This window comes from Megalobrama amblycephala, linkage group LG24 (genome assembly GCF_018812025.1).
Source record: "Megalobrama amblycephala isolate DHTTF-2021 linkage group LG24, ASM1881202v1, whole genome shotgun sequence".
Classification (NCBI taxonomy): domain Eukaryota; kingdom Metazoa; phylum Chordata; class Actinopteri; order Cypriniformes; family Xenocyprididae; genus Megalobrama; species Megalobrama amblycephala.
The window spans coordinates 12,779,160-12,801,688 of NC_063067.1; the positions used below are offsets into that span (position 1 = coordinate 12,779,160).

The following is a 22,529-nucleotide window of genomic DNA, read 5'->3' on the forward strand; positions in this document are numbered from 1 at the left end:
TTTATTTTGATGTTTACATTGATTCTGAATGAGTTTGAGGCTGTGCTCCGTGGCTAACGGCTAATGCTACACTGTTGGAGAGATTTATAAAGAATGAAGTTGTGTTCATGAATTATACAGACTGCAAGTGTTTAAAAATGAAAATAGCGACGGCTCTTGTCTCCGTGAATACAGTAATAAACGATGGTGACTTTAACCACATTTAACAGTACGTTAGCAACATGCTAACGAAACATTTAGAAAGACAATTTACAAATATCACTAAAAATATCATGTTATCATGAATCATGTCAGTTATTATCGCTCCATCTGCCAATTTTTGCTATTGTCCTTGCTTGCTTACCTAGTCTGATGATTCAGCTGTGCACATCCAGACGTTAATACTGGCTGCCCTTGTGTAATGCCTTGAACATGGGCTGGCATATGCAAATATTGGGGGCGTACACCCCGACTGTTACGTAACAGTCGGTGTTATGTTGAGATTCGCCTGTTCTTCGGAGGTCTTTTAACCCAGAGGGTTACAAATGAGATTTATATAAGAAGGAGGAAACAATGGAGTTTGAAACTCACTGTATGTCTTATCCATGTACTGAACTCTTGTTATTTAACTATGCCGAGGTAAATTCAATTTTTGAATCTAGGGCACCTTTAAGGAATTTTTTGATGTTGACCATTTTACATTTGTTGTGCTAAATGTCCGATATTCCAGGAAAACCATATGGATCATTTTCAGGTATTGAGTTGTGAAGTAATTGTGAACGGAGTGTAAGCCCTACACTATGTATTTCTGTGTACATTCATAAACACACACGCTTGTGTCTGCCGATCTACAGGCTGGGAGCCATTCATCGAGCCTTGGCCGTGTTTCCTCGATTGGCAGCGACAGGCGGCAGGCCGGCTCCATCCTCCTCGCCTGAAGATAGGAGTTCGAGCCAAGCAGAGGCTGGATGTCAACATCACCTCTGTCTTACTGGGTACATAGTCTGGGTCAAACACACTCACAGGCCTCCATGCTTTTCTCTAACTCTTTGCTTCCATATTTATGAGTGGTATGTTAATTCTTACACCCTGCTGCGGGCCTGTCGTCCTGACACACAGAGCAGTACAGCACCACCAAGACTTCGTGGTTGGCAGATTACTGCAAGGAAGACGAGCAGTCGCCACAGCCCTCCACCACTCTGTCTTGGATGGGATCGTCAGTGGACCCCCCCTCCTTTGCACAGAGTGAGTAACAGCCGTCTGCTTAACCTGTACCCTCAGCCAGCTCCAAACTGCACTGCAGCACTGTGTGTTACATACTTGTCTACATTACAGCATGATATATCTTATACTTAATTTTTAAAGCTGAAGTATGTAATTTAGGCATCACAAGGTGTCACCAAAAGTACACTATTGTTTGTGTGCAAGAGTGTTTTTAAGAGAAGTCTGGTTACTGGTTAGACAAACCAGAGAAATCAACCTACAAATCATTTGCTTGTAGTTTTTTCTGCATTTTAAGATCAAATTAAGAACAAAGCTTGGATAGTAGGATAGTATTTTAACATCTTCACAATCACACACTTCAGCTTTAGACAATTGAATGTTGAATGGATTGAAATGTAAGTCCTTCAAATAAATGTATTGTTTAATACACAATTCACAAAGTTTAAATCAGTTTTTTTTGTTGTTTTTTTGTGAAACCCAAAAAATCAACAACACATTTTAATGTAAATCTTAATAGCATGTTGAATTAGTGACTAACAATTAGTTCTATCAGTATTTTTAGATAAGATCACAACATATACTACCATGATGTGTGCGTCTCATTCTACCCTACTCTTTGACCGTATGCGTCTCCGCTCTTCCTACAACCTCCTAGCATGTCTCTCTTTCTCTTCTCCTTTTCTCTCTGCTGTCAGGTCTTCCTCTTGCCTACCTTAGAACTAGAAGCTCTACCAGCTTGACTTGTCTCGAGCAGCAGATTCATGCCCGAGGTACAGTTCATAGACGCGTAGCCAACTTTAGAGAAGTCAGAAGGCTGCGTATTTGGTGTCGTAGAGCTTAGGATAGCCTCGTTCTCTGAGTTGTGGGCTTTTTTTTTTTTTCTAACCCTAACCCTTGATTTACCCCTGACCCTAACCCATAGCCATATATGCATGTTTAATATGTTTAGTGTTAAATAGCGGTTTATGATACCATCTTTTTCTTTAAATCATGCTTTCTTGTTACAGAGTTAATGAATGTGTTGTGAAATTGTTACTGAATTTTCATTTATAGTATTTCTTTTCTGGCATACTTTAGGGAGGAACATTTTTAGTTCATTTTCCAACAAAGCATTATCAAAATCATTTTTTGGTGCCTAATAACTGATATAGCTGGCATTGTTCACAATATGAAGCAAGATCTGTGGCTGATTTTATATTCATGCCATGTTTCAGCGGATATGAAGCTCTCCAAGAGGAGGCAGCCGTTTGTGCCCTATGCCTTACGCAACCATACTGGCTGCACTTTGTGGTTTGCTACTCTTACTACTACACCAACCAGGTCAGAAAAGCTCACACTACAGTATTCAACTACATTTTATATTTTGGGAAAATACATAGTGGTTCTGCTGTGTCCACAGAGTGGCGCTATCTCATAGCAGTAGTGCCGACTCCATATCTGATGTGCATGGACCTGGGACAGACGATACGCACAACATCAGCCAGTGGAGAGAGGTGCTGCCGGGGGAGGAGATCCCGTTTGAGTTTGAGGCACGGGAGAAATTGAGACACAGGTAGTAGAGTGTGTCTCTTTTGTAAATACAAAACCAATTGGCACATTTCCAATGTGCTAATGCTGGACAGTATTGTCTGTTCTCAATTTTAGATATTTAAATATATATATTATATCCAAAGTGATTTACAGAACAATAGCTTCATGGATTTTTTGGAGAAAACCTGACTCTACTGCCGTGCTCAAGGGCACAGTTATGATAGAAACTGATTGTAACTAAAGCAGTTCTCAAACTCTGGGATAGTTCATAGCCTACAGTTTATGACTTTTTGATCCTAGGCAGGGGTAATGCAGAAGCTGGAAAGCTTTGGAAACGTTTTGTCATTTTTATTAGGTTTTTTTTTTTTTTTTTTTTAAATATTTCTAAAAAGTTTAAATTTGTCAGTTTTTTTGTTTTAGTTTAATTTCACTCAGTAATTTTAGTAATTTAACTTAAACTTATTTCAGTAAGTTGCCATGGTTACATTTTCTTCATCATTTTCTGAGTTCTTCATCTAAAATATATATATATATATATATATATATATATATATATATATATATATATATATATTATATATGTATATATATATATATATATATATATATATATATATATATATATATATATATATATATATATATATATACACACACACACACACAGTGCTTTACAAATTTATTAGACCAGTCACAGTAGTGTTTCTAATGCTAAAATATAATTATTGTTGGGATTTAATGGATTCTAATATAGATAGGCCATTCAGTTTCATCAAAAGCAAGTCTTTGGAAACAACTAGAAACTGTTTGGAAGTCAATAACAACAGAGACTTTGGAAAAGTACATAAAAATAACATTTTACAAAATAAAAATAAAATGTATATTATGTGTGATTACACTATTTAGTTGTTTCAGATTATTTGATTAATAAATGATTAATAATGTTTTTGACAGATTCCTAAAATATGTATTTTCTCTTTATTATGACAGGTGGTCTAATAAATTTGAGCACTAACATATGTATATATATAAAATTTAAATACATATAATATATAATTTCATTTATTCTTATTATTATTATTTCATCTTTATTTCAATGTTTTAATAGTTTTATGCTGCGTCGTTGTCAAATAGCCATGTTGTAGCTATTTGGCTCCTGTTTAACATTCAGTAGCTCTGTGCAGCCTGTTTGTTATCAAACAAAAGAAATAAAAAAAGAATTTTAGAGATATGATACTTTGTTTACAATACCATGCACTGTTGAATTGAGCACAATATGATCAGAAATGTTTACAGAGAAATTAAGTTTATTGATTGTTTGTTCGGTTTTTTTAACCATGTTGTAAGGTTTTTAAGTTTTTGATATTAAGGCTAACTTTTTCGCTCTACTGTTTGCTCTTCAATACCTCATTGATTTTACTTTTCACTTCTTTGCTGATAATGTGCTCTGACCTCAGACACACCCATGAGCTGAAACTCCACCAGCTGCTGGTGCGTGTTGTGGGCTGGGAGCAGGTGAAGCCAGTGTCAGTGGACAAGGTTGGAGTGTTCTTCCGCTACGCCGCCCCTGATCGAAACAACCCCTCGAGCACTGTGAGTGTTATTGGGTCAAGCAGTTTATAATTGTGCAAATTCTGTAGTTCATTATGTGGAGAATGTTTTTTGACCTTCATTTGAACCATTAGTAATTCATAAATGCATTATATTTGCGATTCTCTACATGGGTTTTGAAGTCTTGGATTTCTCACATGGGTCTTTGAAATGAAAGTTTTTGGGTTTTTTTCCAAATCATTTTGAAATACAAAATCTTTTAGTAGTTCTAGTTCATGAAAAATGGAAATGCTTCATAAAAATGTAATGACATGCTTTTCTAGGTTGGCAGCCCAATTAGCAGAACCAACATCATACACCCTCATGTATATGTAAGTGTTTGTACCTCATTACCATTACACTAAATTATTCTACAGTTTGTACACAGTCTGTAATCTCTGTTCAGTTCTCAGCTTTGCCGCCTGTTCGAGTGGTTTTCTCTATCACTATGGAGGGCAGTGCACGTAAGGTCATTACGGTGCAGTCAGCGCTCACAGTTAAGAATCGCCTTGAGGTTCCCATGGAAGTGCGACTAGACAGCCCTTCGGCTCCAGACAGTAAGTGTCTACAAACCCACACACACTCTATTTGCTATGGTTTACCTGTGTATATTTATTTTAATTGTTTACCATCTATAGAACCTGTTGTCCTGCCACCCATCCTGCCCGGAGAGGCCTTGGCCATCCCTCTCCATCTGACCTCTTGGAGGCTTCAGGCAAGACCTAAAGGCTTGGGGTTGTTCTTCTGTAAGATACCCATCCATTGGACTACTGTGGAGCGGCCTGGTGAGGTCAGCAGCGGCAAGAGAGAGTGCCAGTCAGCAGACTTTGATGAACAACTCAAACGCAACTTCAGGTAAAAACAGGCTGGCAGGAGAAAAAAAATATCAAAGACAAATGAAACTTGTGTTGTAAACAGTTTTGTACTTTTTTTTTTTTTTTTTTTAGGTTTTGTGTCGTCATTAAGAAAGAGAACTACCCTGAACAGCAGCCTGCCAAAACTGTGGCTGGAGGTACAAAGCAGATCTACCGCCAACCAGGTCACACCATCTATCTGCTGCCCACCCTAGTGCTGGCCAACCTCCTTCCCTGTGACCTCAACTATTACATCAAAGGGACCTCAATCAAGGGAACCATGAAACCGGGCAAAGAGGCAGTGCTGCATGCAGCAGACACATCACAAAATCTAGAATTAGGTGAACTAGAGTACATGCTACATTTTTTTACATATTTAACATGAAAATTGACCCTATTTGCTTTTTTAATCCATATAACGCATTTATGAGTATGCTGTTTATTCTCAGGTGTGCTCCTAGAGAACTTTCCAGTGTGTAAGGAGCTGCTCATCCCTCCTGGTACACAAAATTATGTGGTGCGCATGCGGCTATATGATGCCAACAAACGGCTGCTTTGTCTCACCATACGGATTATTCTTAGAGCCCAAGGAGCATTAAAAATCCTCATCTCTGCTTCCTATTGGCTTGTCAACAAGACTGGTATGCTTTCATATCTGTGCACTGACTACAGATTGATGATCTGAGTTTAAGACTTAAACAGAACACACAATTGTACTGCACCACTTCTGTAATATTTTCATTGGTTATTGTCTCTGCAGGGCTGCCTCTGATCTTCCGTCAGGACAATGGGAAAACGGATGCCGCTGGGCAGTTTGAGGAGCATGAGTTAGCCAGGAGTTTGAGCCCACTGCTCTTTTGCTACACTGACAAAGAGCAACCCAATATGTGAGTGCAAGAGAAGGAGAAAAAAACCAAAGAACATTGTGTGTTCACACCATGCCCACTCATCAGATGCTTTTAAATACATTATCTCATTTAATTAGCCTGCAAAACTTCCCCCACCGGAGTCATTTATTCATTATCCAGCATAACAGAATTGTAATTTAACTACATAACTACCCCTTATTAAAGCTCTCTAAAGTCTTGTCCTCTTTGAACAGGTGCACCATGCGGATCGGTAAAGGGATCCACCCAGATGGTGTTCCAGGATGGTGCCAGGGTTTCTCTCTGGATGGGGGGAGTGGAGTGAGAGCACTCAAAGTCATCCAGCAAGGCAACAGACCTGGACTCATCTATAATATAGGTAATAATGAATGCCTATATTTTTCTTGCATTATTGTATCTGCTAAGTCAGGGGTGTCTAATCCTGCTTCTAGAGGGCCAACATCCTGAAGAATTTAGCTTCAAGTTCCCGCAACGCTCCTGATTGGAAGTTTCTAGTAATCCTAAAGACAGTGATTAGCTGGTTCAGGTGTGTTTGATTGGAATTAAACTCTGCAGGACAGTGGCCCTCCAGAAGCAGGATTGGACACTCCTATGCTAAGGTGATTTAATAACGTAACATAATGTCTTATTATAGGAATAAATGTGAGAAAAGGGAAAGGGCGTTATCGTGACACACACATTGTGACCTTTGCTCCACGATACCTACTTGACAATCGATCATCTCACAAGTTAGCCTTCTCGCAGAGGGAATTTGTCAGAGGAAAGGTGGGAATGCATGTTTTCAATGTGTTTGTCTTTGTGGTATTTTTATTGTATCATAAAAGACAGGAAAATGAATGATAATGTTTTGTTTGTTGTGATAACCTGTTGTAGGGTACAGCAAATCCAGATGGATATATCTCCACCCTGCCAGGATCCAGTGTGGTGTTCCACTGGCCTAGAAATGACTACGATCAGCTTCTCTGTGTCCGTCTCATGGATGTACCCAACTGCACCTGGTCTGGAGGTTTTGAGGTCAACAAGCCTAAATCTTTCCACATCAACATGAGGTACCTCGTGCCACCAAATACACTCAATCTCTCTAGAGATGGTTGAATAGAAAATGACTGAGAAAGTTCTTGATTTCATAGACATGTTTTCCTCTCATTATGTGTTCCATAGGGACATTTTAGGGAACTGCTTCTTCCTGCGTGCTGAGATTGCTTTGAAAGGGGCAACGCATCAGATCTCATTCAGTGACACTGACCAGCTGCCCCCACCCTTCCGTATAGATAACATCTCTGAGGTAAGTCCTCAGAGGGTACGCATTATCAAGTATTGTAAGGCAGTAGAATGGTTCAGAATGTTTGAGACTAAAGAGTAGCACTAGGATGGTTGGGAATATGACCTGGCCTGGACTAGAACCCGGGTCACCCATGAGAATTTGTCAGAGAACATGAATAAGAATGCAGTACTAACCACAATCCCAAACCTAAACCGTATAAGGCATTTTGTTGCTGCTCTTTTATTTCAGAAATGTCATAGGGAGACATGTGTTTCTGTTTGCTCTTCTGACTTCCTAAAATAATGACATTATCAAAACAGAGTTGTTTCCTTTCAGTGTTCAGTTCTGGACACCATAACATTCATGAAAGAGTAGGCATAGCAAGATACAGCACATTCTACTTAAAAAGTGTACCTGTTATCAATATTATCCTGTTATTTGGGGTTTAATAGGAGATTTACAGGTGTGCACATTTTCCGTCACCTTCCTCCGACCCCAAAGCCAGTTTTCCCGTCATATGATCTGTTGGTGGTTTTAAATTTACTGAGCGAGACACCATTCTAGCCATTATAATAGGTGGATATAAAGCTTTTGTCACATGAAATAGCTCTTTTACTCCCCCTGGCATGATTTAAGCAATCGATTCATCCGTCAAGCATTGAATTCACACCTGGCAGCTCTGCGTCCGGTGGCTTCTCTGTCTCAATAGTGCCCTTACATCGAAACAGACCTTTTGATCTGCTAATAATTATTTTGGGCAGACATTTAGCTGCTCTGTTTGAGTGGGTCTTGATATTGAACAATAAAAAGTCTGTTGGTGCTAGGATTAGACACATTCTCAATGATTTATCTTGGGTGTTTCAGAGCTTTCATCATCAAACACCCTTGTCCAGGATAGAAGTATCCTACATCTGCTTGCATCTTGCTCTACTGTCACTAGCAATATGTCCCTTTCAATTTGTAGGCCTACTCTAAAAGCTTTTCCTAAGGCGCTGTGAGCTCCTGCTTTATTCAACAGCCATCTTTTTTTGTCTCTGACACCAAAACGTCAGGTCTAAGTGTGGTCTTGCCAGCATGTTGAGAGAAATTGTTTTCCCAGGTCCACTGTCAGTTGCAAATTCTGTGCCATGTCATTTGGTTTTTTTCAAGCTGGTGGTTAGATTTGAGGATTTTTACTTTTGGTATCTTGAGATGGTGGTGTAGATGGCCTCTAAAATGGTCTTAAAGCTTATTGTAGCCCACAATCCAAACGAACTCTTTGGTAACATGTTCTCTTTACTTCAGGTGCCTATCCAGTTCTGGCAACATGGAGTGGCTGATATCCGGCTACACACAGAGGTAAAAGCTGGGGCAGTTCTGGACTACGCTTGCGATGAACCCATTCTTCAACCCTACCTCACCCTCACTGTGAAGGGAGCCGGATCTTCAGAGGTTACCGCTGACATGAACTTCTTCAGAGAATACAACAAGCTCTACTATGAGAACTTTATCTACATTGCTGCATCCTTCACATTTTCAGAGTGAGTTCTCCACCTCTAAAACCCCAAATAGTTCACTAATCCTTGACCAATTTCAAGCGGAAAACTTTCCAGTGGTTGACGCACTCTAATATTACCACTTCCAACTGGTGTTTGTAAATATAAGTAAATATTCATTTGAGGTTGACATTTTGATTTGATTTGAACAGAGATGCAGGAAAAAGGCCAGTGGGGAAGAAGCGCGCAGTCAGCTGTGCTGAACTGGTGCTGGATGTGGAGACGAAAACACAGAGAGTCATCCTAAAGAAAAAGGTCTGCTTTTATTCTTTCTCAGCCATCTATCTGCCAGTTTCACCATTTCTAGTTTATTCTTACAAGGTTCTCACATTTCTTTGTCTGTTTAGGAGCCTGGAAAGCGCTCCCAACTTTGGCGGATGACAGGAACAGGAATGCTCTGTCATGAGGGCTCATCTCCTCCACAGAGCAAACCTTCTCAGCCTCGACCTCTCAGTTCATCCTTAGTGCTTGACATTGCTGGACTGGCTGCAGTGACAGACAACAGGTTACTTAAACTCTTCATAGCACAACAAAGGACAACTTGTGCTGTCTATTTTAAGCTTGTTCTTGTCCCTGTTGAGAGTAAACATTATCATGGTGTGCAGGTGTCATTTCTCACGTATCTTGCATTTTCTTTTTTAGCTATGAGCCTCTGATGTTGAGACGGCCAGACAACCGCCGCAGCACCACCCAGACATGGCACTTCAGCTCTGGCATGTTGACTTGTGGTTTGCCCAGACTAGTCGTCCAGGTCTGTCCTTCTTCTTTCATCCGATTTTTCACTCCCCCATTGCTTTTTTTCAGTATGTAAGAATCAGTGGCTCTTTAAAATACTGTATGTGGTGTTTTAGGTAAGAGGGGGAGTGTCTGGCCTGTATGATGGTGCCGAGGTGGTACTGGGACCAGATTCTGGTGTTTTGGAACCAGCACCAGAGCAACAGTTTATCAACCAGAAAATGAGACCTGGTTCAGGGGTACTGTCCGTACAGGTCCTGCCTGATGGGCCCACGCGAGTACTACAGGTAAGACACCCCTCCCGTCTCGTTGTTATTGAATTGCATGGTTGGGCTAGCATGTTATCTGAAACCATATGAAATGGAATCAGTTCTTATCTTTCTTTCACACTTTCTAATATAATGAGAAGCTGCATACCTCATTTCAGATCAGTGACTTCAACCAGCGGCGCATGAATAGACCCTCTCCCAGCACTGAGGAAGACCAGAATAAAGAGAGTGCTCAGACGAAAATTTCTGAGGAGGAACTTGAGGTAAAAACCATGTTTTTGTTTGTCCAGCAGATTGGTTGATGTGGAATTTTACCTTGATTGTTTTTCCAGTAAAAACAGAATTAGCACAGCGTTAACAAATATTGAACTTGGAAGTTCAGACCTCCCAATTCATGCCCTTGTGTGTAGGTGTTGGTGAATCTAGAGGAAGGAGTGGGGTTATCACTGGTGAATAAGCTCCCTGAAGAGCTAGTGTTCGCCACCCTGTCTGGCATTGATGTGCACTTCACCCGCACCGCTGCCAGCCAGGTGCTTGAACTTACAGTGAAAGATATTCAGGTAAGCAGCCACAGACCTAAATGCACTCATCCAATGCGTGGGAATTACTCACTTTGGTTTAGGAATGGGTCAAGATGGTTGACTGATTAATGAGACTAAGTAGTTTATCTATATTTTTCTGATCATCCACCGTGTTTACGACCATCAGCAGGGCAAAGAAATGGCTGTTTATACAAAAACACATGAACAGAGATACCAAGAAAATGCAATGATCAGTGGATTTGATTCATACCAGGTCCCAGAAAACACTTTACGCATCTCAATTATTATTTGTGGACATTGTGAACCCTTCAAAAAAAAAAAAAACTTTGGCTAAGTTTAATCTAGTAGACAGGCATGAAAGCTGCCAAAGAAGCTGTATCCTTTTCACTAATTTTTTATTCTAAAGCAAACATTTCTGACAGATGTGTCTTTACTCTCTCATCTATTTCAGGTGGACAATCAGCTCCTGGGCACCACTCACCCTGTTCTGCTGTCTGTGACTCCAGGCTCCATTGAAAGTACTACAGTGGACTCAGGTCCTGCTCTGCAGGTCAACGCTGTTAAAGTGCCCAGCAGTCTTATGCTCACAGACCTTTTTAAGGTGAAAGCAGTGAACTTATGGATTCACTTTCTCACCAAAATGCTTCAGGCCTATTTGTACATCTTCCTTTGACTACAGTTTGATTATAAATTTTACTCTCTGCCTTACAGCATCTGATGGTCACAGCACGCCGCTATACTGTCATCATTGAGGAAAAGCTCTTGATGAAACTGCTTATATTCTTTGGCTACGGTCAGACAGAGGGAGGTGTGTAGTTGGTATCCCTCTGGTGTGCAGTATGGGGAATTTACTTCATTATGCTCTGCTAAGTACATGATTTTGTGTTTCAGAGGTAGAAAAGCTGGATGAGAACCTCTATGAGAAAGCCAGCGAAGATGCAGGAACTCCAAAGCGCTATTATTTCGAAAACTTGAAGATCAGTGTTCCTCAGGTCAAGCTGAGTGTCTTCACATCTCACAAGTTGCCCCCTGACCTCAAGGTACAAAAGCCACAGTATAATCAACTGTAGTACTATCAGTGCTTCACTGGTTACAGTTTTGTTTGCATTATGCTATGATGTGGTTGTCTGCAGTATAATCAAGCTTTATTCTGCACAGGCCTTGAAGGGAACCCTTGGGTTCCCACTCATTCGGTTTGAAGATGCAATCATTAACATGTACCCCTACACTCGAGTCCATCCCTATGAGACGCAGGAGATGATCATCAATGACATTCTTAAGCACTTCAAAGAGGTCATAAACATTCTTCATTCTCGAATGTTTAATTTACATTCGATTTTCATACTGTACATTGTGGTGTAAGTGTTTGCGTCACCACAGTGTGATTCACCAGCTCTTGGACTTACATCTTCTTTTTGTAGGAGCTTATCAGTCAGGCGGCTCAGATTCTGGGCTCAGTGGACTTCCTGGGCAACCCCATGGGCCTACTGAATGATGTCACCGAGGGTATGAATGAACTCATCAAGTACGGAAACGTTGGAGGGCTCATCCGCAGTGTTACACATGGTGTTTCCAACTCAGCTGCCAAGGTAGCAAAAGTTCACATTCTTACTGTTGTCTTCACCAGTCCATCTCACAGTGCTCGATTCCCAATCACAATTATTCCCAAATGTATGATATATGATAAAGTCCATCTGTTTAGCTGCAAAGTACCAGAGCTGTAACTGCGAGACCTGGATTCACTGAGTGCAAAGCCAAGAGAATGATTTTTCCTCTGTGATCGGGTCTGTTCAAATGTAAATTAGAAGCTGAAGTTGTTTATTTCACAGACTTCTTATTGAATATGTTTTCGAAAAACCGTCCAAGCAGTCTGCCTGAGCAGAACACTAGAACTAGCCACATGTTGTCATTTGATGATTTCCAGAAGAATGGGAACAGCATTGGAAGTCAGATGCACATGATGTTCACCAGAAGAGCAATCTGACCCGATTTTCTTCTTAATATGCAATAAAGTGGTGAAGTTTCAGTCAAATTTATTAGTTTTAGTCTCTCTGTGTAAACAGGCTGGTTTCATGGGAAAATCATGGAACACTGACATTTAATTGATTCGTCAGCATCAAAGTTGAATATCAGCACTGAAACTTTCTCATGAACATTATAAGAAGTTTGTTTGAGCAGATGGAATTTGCTCATGGCACTACTGTGTGAATGTTTGTACTCATATGTGGCTGCAGTTGTGTGTGGTCAGACCTGAGCCTCCACTTCATGTTCTGCAGCCAGCTCTCAGCATGTCTGTCTAACAGGCCATCGCACCACGTCCTTCATTGGCAGCCAGCTCACTGTCAGACAGCGCTTTGTGTGCTTTTCCCTCTGTCCGCTCCCTCTGTGCTCTCATTTACTTTCCTTCCAGCCACACTCGCCAAGCTCATGCCTTAAGTACTGGGACAACACTAGGTCTCAATCAGCAATTTCACATTCGCACTTGATCCGTTCTCATTTCACTTTGCTGCTTTTAAGCCAAGGTGAGTTTAAATATGCTTATCATACTGAATAATTATAGTTGATATTTAAAAATAGAAGTCAGATGGATCTTCAGTCCATTTCTTTGACTTCAGCTCATCTTTTGCAGTATTATCTGCTAATTACACACTGAACTGCCAAAGAAATGCTTAGGTTTGCTTGAAAAAAAATCCTCTCTGTTGGCTGCTCTTTTTTTTTTTTTTTGCCACTAACTCAATTTCATGAGTATAAACAAATTATTACTCCCCCTGGAGAATTTACAGCAGCATGAATAAAAATGTTTTGCCAAAATCATCCACCAACTGCATAAGGCTCCATGTCATGCCGCTTGGGGTGGAAAAACTAATGAAAGATATAAAAGGCATTTGAGAGCTTTGGTTTGATCAAGTGCCTAGAAAGCTTGTGGTTTATTGTATTTGCAGAGATTACTATTAGTTTTTGTAACTTATGTCAGTGGCCACCCAGAATTTATTTTGGAACGTGCAGTCATCAGGAATTTTCTGTTGTTAGTTTTAACTTTATGGGGGCCTGGTTGGGCCATTTTAATAGGTATTTCAGCTAAAGCACACTCCATTGACTGCAATACGCCTCCAACGTTCTCCACAGTTTTTTTTTCTTTTAATAGCACCTATACTTGAAAGACGCATTTGAATTCATATTCAGCAATGTATTAGACATATTTTCAGCAAAGTTACCCCCTGCTGCATAAAGCTGGTTTTTCCATCACTGTTTCCATTTCTCAAACAGCCTTAAACTCTCTCGCTGTCGAACAGGGTTTTCATTTATCAGCTTGTACAGTTTTTCACATCTCTGTCAGACTCACGCACTTTATGGCAATCACATCATGGTTTTCATTCCTCTACATCTTCTTTCTCACACATAGACACTGGAACACATTCTCGCACACCTCTAGGGGCCCTGCTTTGAGATAGGATGGTCTAATGGCTCAAGCAGGGGTGGTGTGGGGGGGCCATAAACTTGAAAGTGTTCTGATCCTCCTCTCCCTCCCACAAACTCATATCTGGTAAATGTATTGGTATGATTTCACAGCCAAGCTTTAAAAAAAAAAAAAAAGGAAAGAGAGGGAGAGAGAGGGAGAGGGAGGTGGAAGAGGAGGAGGAGCAGAGAATCTGAGCTGGCCTTCAGATGAACTCACCAGGGACTTTGCTTGGAGGGGTCATCCCAAGTTCATGCCTGGCTCTTGCTTGAGTTTTGCAGAATGTGCCTGTGTTTATAAAGTGCTCCGGCTGCAGTAGGGAGCTCACTGGGCCTGTAACACAAACTCCCTTCCAGGAGGCACCTGCAGGGGACCTGAGGGGGGCCACTTTGGGCAAAGTCAGGTCAACTGTGCCAAGAGGGGGGAGCACCACCCCATTAGACAAATTTACAGCCTGATATATTTGACAGCTGGATGAGATGGTGTGTAAAATCAGTTATCTGTAAAATTGATGTGTATCGTCAGTTCAGCAGTGGAAGGGTTTGAGAAACATGGTGGTTGCCCAGAATGTATCACCTTGCAAATAAAGTTTGAGTGACTGTAAGACAATTTGTCTCATTCACTCGCAGTAAAATAGAATAGTTGGTTTTCATGATTTCGTTTGACTGCAGTCCACAGTATTAACAGTTGAAGAGCAACATGAACTTTTGCTGAAAATGAGACGGGAACCACAATAAGTCATTGATGTGTCCTAAAGTAGACAGTCCACTCCTTAAGGTCAATGCAGGCAGTCCACTCCTTAGGGTCACTGTGGGGGGTTTTCACTAACTGAAAAGACCAGCATCAGCAACTGTTCCAATTCCTGACACTTTGAATAACAAATTCAGAGATTCTGTATAAATGTATTTCATGCCACATGTGGATTGGCTTGAATTGTTTGCTTGTTTATACAAATTAATACTGTGTAATTATAGAAATGTCTTATTTTTATTATTATATATTTTCATTATTAATTTAAATGACAATGCTTCTATCTGGTATAATATGAGAATTGTTCATTGTAGTACATATAATCTACTATTCGTTTGTTGTTTGCAGTTTGCAGGTACTTTATCAGATGGACTGGGCAAGACAATGGACAATCGGCATCAGACTGAACGAGAGTGCATTCGCTATCATGGAGCCACCAGTGGAGAGCATCTTGTGGCAGGGATTCATGGTCTAGCTCATGGTACATCAAAACATTAGCGTTTCATATGCTCAATATTAAGGCACTTTATTGTACCATGATCTGTCCACTCATGTCAAACTGACCTAACTTGCTGTTTCACCCTCAACTTGGTGTCATTGCTGTGTAGGCATCATTGGTGGTCTGACCAGTGTGATAACGTCAACGGTGGAGGGAGTGAAGACCGAGGGTGGTGTCAGTGGATTTTTTTCTGGTTTGGGAAAGGGATTGGTCGGCACAGTGACAAAACCTGTGGCAGGAGCTTTGGATTTTGCCTCCGAAACGGCACAAACTGTCAGAGACATGGCCAGCCTAAGCAACAGGTATTTATTCTGATTATTTTTTCTATTATGGAAAAGGACATATTTAGATGAATTGCATATCCACTGCCTTGTTCATGGCCCGTTTCCAACGACAGGGTGCCAAAAATGGTGTCCAAGATAGAGTACAAAACAGAAACAAATTTTTCTAAACAACAGCAACAACAGACTAATTTAATCAATTTAAAATCAATTTTTGAGCAAGTACATAATCAGCCAGTGTTCAAAACTATCTGATTATCTTAGCTTGATTCACAACTGTAAGCTTGTAATAATGTTTTATAAGAAGAGCGACATGGTGGATTTCCGCGGGAAATTTGAGCATGCAGCAGTTCCTCTGTGCGTCATTACGTCACGTCCGTAAACAGAGCAAGGAGTCCCGTCCGGTTTTATCACGTGAGGGTGTCGCTGGTAGCGGCACATTTATAGCCTTTTCTCACAGCAGCTGAAATAATTAAACTTATCATTTTGATGGTGGATTGTAATCCATAAAGGTCCAAATGACAATCATCAGTGACAACTGGAGATTCACCCGTAGTCAAAAAGCAAAAGGCTACAGAAATTGAAATTTACAGGTAATGCTAATATACACTAAATACACAGTCACGCAATGCTGATGTTGTTAACATTAACAATTTGAGAACAAAGTATAACAGTAATAATAATTTGCACGGTTTGGCATGATCCGAGCTAAGCGATCGTTAGATTTAATCATCATTGGCAGCGCGATTTATTGTAGGCCTAATGCCTTTTTCCTCAGTTGGTCAGAACAAAAGTGGCAGAAATGTTACTTGCTTGTTCAGATGATATTTTCCAGTGAAAATTCTTATATTGGTCATACTTTCAAGACGTAGAATCTGTGATTCTGAAGTACAGTATCCACACCGGTGCGGTGACTGACAGCAAGCATTAGACTCATCCGCGCTGACGAGCTGTGCCGAGGCACAACGCACGTACAGATAACTGTTCCGCATATGACTGCAATTGCAGGTTTCAAACAAGAGATGGCGACAAAGAGGAAAAATTGCGGACTGCAGCTTTAAAAAAAAAAAATGATGTTATCTTCTAAACATCGCATCACATGCAGCTCGTGATTGCATCAGATTACTTTTAAATTCTTAAAACTACTGTACTAAGATCAGTTACATCATTGTTCAGCTAAAAAAGTCGGTGGAATAAATCCCCTCTGTTGAGCATTGGTTTCGGCACGAGAACCATCATCATTTCAGTGGAAAAGGGGTATCTGTGGTTCAATGTTTATAGCTGTTACAACTTTGCAGAGCCTTTGTGACCTCTCTGTTGATGTGCCCATAAATCCCACCTGCCTTTTGATGAGTTTAGCTTGTGGCTAGCCGAGCTCTACACTAATGAACACCTGCTAATGATCCAAAGCACAGTCCAGAACTGGTCGAAGAACTTGCCTACTGTTTTAAGAGCAGCCTTCAGGGTCTCACCTTCACTTCATCCTCTAAAGCCAGCAGCTCTACCTGAGGTTTTATGAGGGGGCCCAAAAGCAGGTCATATTACACAGGCTGTCTGGTATGTAAAGCCATTTGTTCTTCATTTGCCTATGTATATGTGCAGAGGGGAGTGTTTGTGGTTTTACTGCTCCAACTAAAGGAGGAATGAGTTTCAGGTCCTCTCACCATTCCCCTTGAATGGAGAGCGGCTGTGTGTGTCTGTTTCCATGTGTGTGTGGAGAAGGGACCTGCTGGTGAACTGTGCAGTGAAGAGCTGGGGGAGTTTAAGGGAGAGGCATTCGGAGCGTGCCTGCCACAGTGCGGCCAAGAGTTCAGCCAGAGTTCACACCGAAATGTGCAGGATTCATGGGTCACAGCGGATGCGGTCTGACACAACTATTACATGTCCTCAATAACACATTTGCAGGTAGCAATTCTGAAGCAAATCTTCACATGCTCTCTGTCATGAGGGATCAATTTCTATGCATCAACAACTGGACTGAGCTTTCTTCCCTTTCCATCTAAAATGTTCACAATGTCTCCCACATTTTGCACGTTCTCTTGTAAACCATGTCAGTAATGTCATTATAGATTTATGAAGTTATGTTTGCCTCTTGCTGGTCAGGAGTATGTGTCATATGTACTCTCTCAGATCGCAAACAGGACATAAACAAGTAAATGAGAAGCAGACTGTAGCGAGGTCAGGAATAGTGGAAGTGTCCACACAATCGTTTTTGCTCTCCTGCCCTGCTAGTGAACTCAGCCTCCCACATCAGTTCCCCGGACCCCGGACCCCCCCAAACACACACACGCGCACACACATAACATAGACCATTCCCAACTGCACTATGCAATCCAGGCAGGCTTCCAGAGGCAGCTCAATTACAATCTCAAAACAAAGGCAAAGAAGTGCTGGGGGTTGGTGGGGGCAGCAGTAGGGGCTCAGATTTTGACTGAATAAGCATCCTGTTCCCCACCTTTAGCTGTCAGTTCAGTTTGGGAAAATTATGCATTTTCTTTTACCTCAAGTTTTATTAAAAGAAAGTCCCTCATCTGGTTTGCCTTTTGACTTGCATTTTTCTGTCAAGGCATCAATGAGAACTTGTCTGCCTTCACTAAGTTTTGATAAACCTCAAATTCTTCCACACTAAAAGATGACAGTACTTGTTCTGTGGCATTTAATTGAGACAGGAGCATTAATACAACTGTGGTTTGTTTCCTTACTGTTGTAAACAAGGAGCATGTGCATTTTTGATCATTTTACTGATTACATCGTTGACCCACAATTGACCCAGTAAACCAAAGATTAAGATCATAAAAATAAATATTAGTCAGCCAAGCATGAAACATCCCAGATGAGCAAACTTGATGTCTCACCACAAGTGAAGTGTGTTTACATTAGGGATGTCTGAGACTAGTTGACTAAACGATACTGCTGCTGCTAGTCGACATCGGAAATACTATTTGTTTTCCCTTTTTTTTCACGTTTATTTTTTACAAAGGCTGCGTTCAAATTACTGTCATGTTAATGTTACATTTTAAAAATAATACATTACTTTAAAAAGGGTATATCTGGAGCAGAAAACAAAATTATTTTACCTCAGACCTGACATGTTCATTTTGTCTGACACTTGCAGTGGCCTCAGAAAAACATCCACTCGGAAGACGAGCAAAGTGGAGTATTTTGACTTTTGAGTATTTGCTATTTTGCCACCTGTCGTGTACAGATACTTTTCATACATGAAAAATAGGGCTGGGCATTGACAAATATTTCACTATTCAAATTGATTTAAATTCACAAGCTTGCGATTTCGATTCGATATCGATTAATTGGGGCCTATCAGGTAGACTAATCTCTCAACTAATGCTGTAAACTATAAAGGGAACCCCAGTTGGTACATCACTACAATATTATAGGTTAAAATGAACTCATTTGTAGGCTACTTGCATTTAAATTACACATAAGGATGTTTTTATACAATAATAAATTTTTAATGGCAATTAAAAATGACTACCCTTTTTTTAATATAAACATTTAAATGGTGGATCTCATAAAAACATGACATGCATTCAAATATTAAATATTGAAGAACAGGTTAAGTAAAAATACAAAATATATGCAATGTAAAGCACATATTTAGCAAAATTCTTCCTCTACAGAGTTAATTTTTCAAGCTGCCTAACAAGTTTTGAATGGCTTCTCTGAGGTAAATGTACACAAAGACCTGCTGTATCTCGATTATAACGGCACATGTGACAGATATTTCTTTGGGACAACAAAAATGGTGCCCTAAATTTCTTCTACTCCAGCAGGCATGCTTTTAGTGGCTATGTCAGTGAAGAACCAAGTTAAACACCTACGTATAGCAGCCTTCCACATGACGCCCACCCTCAACCCATTTTGCTCATGATCTTTCTCGGAAAGGAGCAAGAAGTAAGAGCTGTTTGTTTGCACCCATTGACGGCTGACTGGCCAGGCTCCAAGCCCTGTGCCTGACCTAAAGTTGAACCCTATTATTGTTCCAATCCCACAATCGGGTGCGGGGCATTGTGCTTGATCGCCTCCAGAGCAGTGGGAGAGGCTGGAGAGAGAGAGAGAATGAGAGGTTAAGAGTCTCCCTGGGTCTGTTACAGTCCTGTCATGCACAGGGCCAGATCTCATGACTTACGGTTATGATTATGAACCGTGGCTTGCTGTCAAAAAGAGAGCGAAGTCCATGTGGAAGTTCTGGCTTTTCTAAGGAAAGAACAACACCGTAGTCTCCTTAATATGTCACAGTGAAGTAACCAGTGGCTTCAGTATATTTGATTTAATTGCTAATGCTAAAATTTGCCAGGGTGCTGCTGTTTTCTTTCCATGACATCAGTAGAGTTTATAGCAAGTTCAATGAGTCACTTAGTTTTTGTTTTCAGTATTATAGGCTTGATGTGAAATGCAAAAGGGCTTGCAAATGTGACCCACTTTGAGATTTCAGGTTTGTCCAGACTTGGTTATCCTTTCTCCCCAGCGCCTTGAATTCTGAGCTCTTGATGAACAGAGGCAGCTGCATTCATCCGGGCTTCAGTTTAAACAGAACAGAGAAATGCAGTACACTGCCGTCTTTGTGAATCAACTGGAAACCATCAGCTCTAATCAAATGCCTGCTGGCCCAGATTCAAGCCAGATGTAGGAATTCCACTTGGCCCACCAGTGGCAGCCAAAGAGAAGAGAGGCGTTGTTTGCAGGAGAAGCGAGACCCAAGCTTTGCATTGGCACTGCAGGCTGCTGGCTAGTCCCGTCAGCTTTGGCCAGGACCACCAGAACTCTGGAGCTATCATGCCCCTGACCATCAATTGAACTGCACACCTAAAACCAACATGGTGTGTTAGAATGTGAAACAGAATTGAATGATAATATATGTTGGCAGGAGTCCCAATATGTGGGTTTCTTGGATTGTGCCACAACAGGTGTTATTTCAAGAGACTCAGTTGTTCTCTTTAACGGGAAATGGGGGGAAAAGAGAAAAAAGGTCCAGTCTTTCCAGTAAAAAGGTGCTTCATTCCAACTTGGATTCCCCAATGTTAACCCTCTTAAGGCTGTTGGTTTTGTAAGTAATGATCCTTGTGTGTTTTGTGTGCGTTTCAGGCTGAGCGTGCAGCGAGTAAGGAAGCCGCGCTGCTGTAAGGGCCCTCAGGGACTGCTGCCTCGATTCTCCTCCCTACAAGCAGATGGACAAGAACAGCTCTTTCACTTAACAGATAATATCCACTCTGAATGGTGAGTATCCTGTCTGACAGTAAAGTCAGGATAGGTTGATTCTTCTTTTCTTTGTTATTGAATGTAGGATTCAAAACAAACCGAAAACTTGAAGCACATTTTCCAGATGGTTCTTCTAGTTCAAGAATCACAAAGGAGGTTTTCTTTGGGAAAGGGACATAGTCTTTGGTTGAAAGCATCAGAGCTTATTTCTCTGGTCAAAGTGAGACAGAAAAGACATTAATCACCAAACAGACTAATCCATCCAGATCAGCAGACCCCCTGTTGGCCCACCTGACCTCTCTCCTCAGAGGTGCCACACAGGCCATTAGTCTCCTTAGCTGCAGCCTGCGTGATTTCACACACTGAAGCTGTCTTAATGTCGTCTGTTTAATTTGATGCGCTAATCTTTTCTTCTCTGAACAGTCTATACATTAAATTGCAAGCTTGAATGAATCCTTTTCATTTATTGCCAAGGTCATAACTTCACAAATTTCCATCGGAATCCATGGGCGAATTTGGTCCGAATTGAATCATAATACATCTGCTGCGCTATTGCGCAAAATAAATTGAATTAACCCAGATATTGCCAGGGCATAATACTTTCTGCTCTTTGTAAAGCAATGGTGTAATGATCATATGCCTATTTTCTTCTGTAGTTTCATTGCAGTGGAGCCCATAGACACATACTGTGTGCTGATCTCCTCCAAAGTGGTGTATTTCCTCAAGCCTGGAGAATTTGTGGATCGTGAAGCAATCTTTTTAGAGGTCAAATATGATGATCTCTATCATTGTCTGGTGTCCAAGGACCACGGAAAAGTATATGTACAGCTTACTAAGAAAGCAGAAAGCACTAGCAGTGGAGTGGCCATTCCAGGTCCATCACATCAGAAACCTATGGTAAGAAACGTCTTCCTCCGTGTTCACATGCACAATTCACATGAGTCTAAGGGCAGTATATATGTAGAGTTCAGATGCAAAAGCTGCTTAAAGGGATAGTTCACCCAAAAATGAAAATTTGATGTTTATCTGCGTACCCCCAGGGCATCCAAGATGTAGGTGACTTTGTTTCTTCAGTAGAACAGAAATTATGATTTTTAACTCCAACCGTTGCCGTCTGTCAGTCGTATAATGCATGTCAATGGGAATTCCATCTATAAGAGTAAAAAAAAACATGCACAGACAAATCCAAATTAAACCCTGCGGCTCGTGACGACACATTGATGTCCTAAGACATGAAACGATCGGTTTGTGCGAGAAACCGAACAGTATTTATATCATTTTCTACCTCTAATACACAACTATGTCCAACTGCCTTGAGCATCCGGTGTGTGAGGTCTGAATGCACTCTGATGCCAGAAGTGATCGTTCACACTCATTGACATATACACGCAAGAGATCACTTCCAGTATCAGAGCGCGTTTTCAGACCTCACCAACCGGATGCTCAAGGCAGTTGGACATAGTGGTGTATTAGAGGTAAAAAATGATATAAATACTGTTCGGTTTCTCGCACAAACCGATCGTTTCGTGTCTTAGGACATCAATGTGTTGTCACGAGCCACAGGGTTTAATTTGGATTTGTCTATGCAAGTTTTTGACTCTTAACACTAACGTTGTGCTAAACGCCACTTCTCTTTGTCAGCAAAAGAACCGATCAGAAGACGCAAATCGAATCATATGATTTCAAGATGAATGACTGTGTGCGTATGAGCCGGCTTTCAATTGCCGAGCTGCAAGTTTTTAATGTTGTTTTGTCAATCGATAGAGTGGCAATGACAGGATTTCGCGAGTAACAAGTAAATAGTGTTCCTTTTGCTGCTGCACAACTGACAGAAAAGGACGTTTTACTGTTTTGTTGTCCAAAGAGATGGACTTAGAGGTTTTTGCAACAAAAAAAAAAAGCAAACATGGACTTGC

At 40.9% G+C, this 22,529-nt stretch overlaps 1 protein-coding gene across 3 annotated transcripts in view; it reads left to right on the forward strand.

The window, feature by feature from the left end:
* vps13d (vacuolar protein sorting 13 homolog D) overlaps positions 1–22,529 on the forward strand; it is a 49,864-nt gene that overhangs the window by 24,833 nt on the left and 2,502 nt on the right. For 2 of the 3 annotated variants that reach the window (XM_048178688.1, XM_048178689.1), the window contains exons 38-69: positions 834–974; positions 1,099–1,224; positions 1,899–1,973; positions 2,418–2,523; positions 2,603–2,755; positions 4,191–4,326; positions 4,608–4,655; positions 4,730–4,880; positions 4,962–5,178; positions 5,271–5,518; positions 5,627–5,818; positions 5,938–6,064; positions 6,280–6,422; positions 6,699–6,829; positions 6,938–7,113; positions 7,226–7,349; positions 8,613–8,848; positions 9,016–9,118; positions 9,211–9,368; positions 9,506–9,614; positions 9,715–9,885; positions 10,026–10,130; positions 10,278–10,427; positions 10,861–11,010; positions 11,121–11,217; positions 11,301–11,449; positions 11,568–11,702; positions 11,831–11,998; positions 14,965–15,097; positions 15,225–15,417; positions 20,500–20,631; positions 21,270–21,510. In XM_048178688.1, the coding sequence (XP_048034645.1) occupies positions 834–974; positions 1,099–1,224; positions 1,899–1,973; positions 2,418–2,523; positions 2,603–2,755; positions 4,191–4,326; positions 4,608–4,655; positions 4,730–4,880; positions 4,962–5,178; positions 5,271–5,518; positions 5,627–5,818; positions 5,938–6,064; positions 6,280–6,422; positions 6,699–6,829; positions 6,938–7,113; positions 7,226–7,349; positions 8,613–8,848; positions 9,016–9,118; positions 9,211–9,368; positions 9,506–9,614; positions 9,715–9,885; positions 10,026–10,130; positions 10,278–10,427; positions 10,861–11,010; positions 11,121–11,217; positions 11,301–11,449; positions 11,568–11,702; positions 11,831–11,998; positions 14,965–15,097; positions 15,225–15,417; positions 20,500–20,631; positions 21,270–21,510 (4,724 nt within the window). The remainder of the gene's footprint in view (positions 1–833; positions 975–1,098; positions 1,225–1,898; positions 1,974–2,417; positions 2,524–2,602; positions 2,756–4,190; positions 4,327–4,607; positions 4,656–4,729; positions 4,881–4,961; positions 5,179–5,270; positions 5,519–5,626; positions 5,819–5,937; positions 6,065–6,279; positions 6,423–6,698; positions 6,830–6,937; positions 7,114–7,225; positions 7,350–8,612; positions 8,849–9,015; positions 9,119–9,210; positions 9,369–9,505; positions 9,615–9,714; positions 9,886–10,025; positions 10,131–10,277; positions 10,428–10,860; positions 11,011–11,120; positions 11,218–11,300; positions 11,450–11,567; positions 11,703–11,830; positions 11,999–14,964; positions 15,098–15,224; positions 15,418–20,499; positions 20,632–21,269; positions 21,511–22,529) is intronic. The other variant, XM_048178690.1, reaches the window with a different exon arrangement.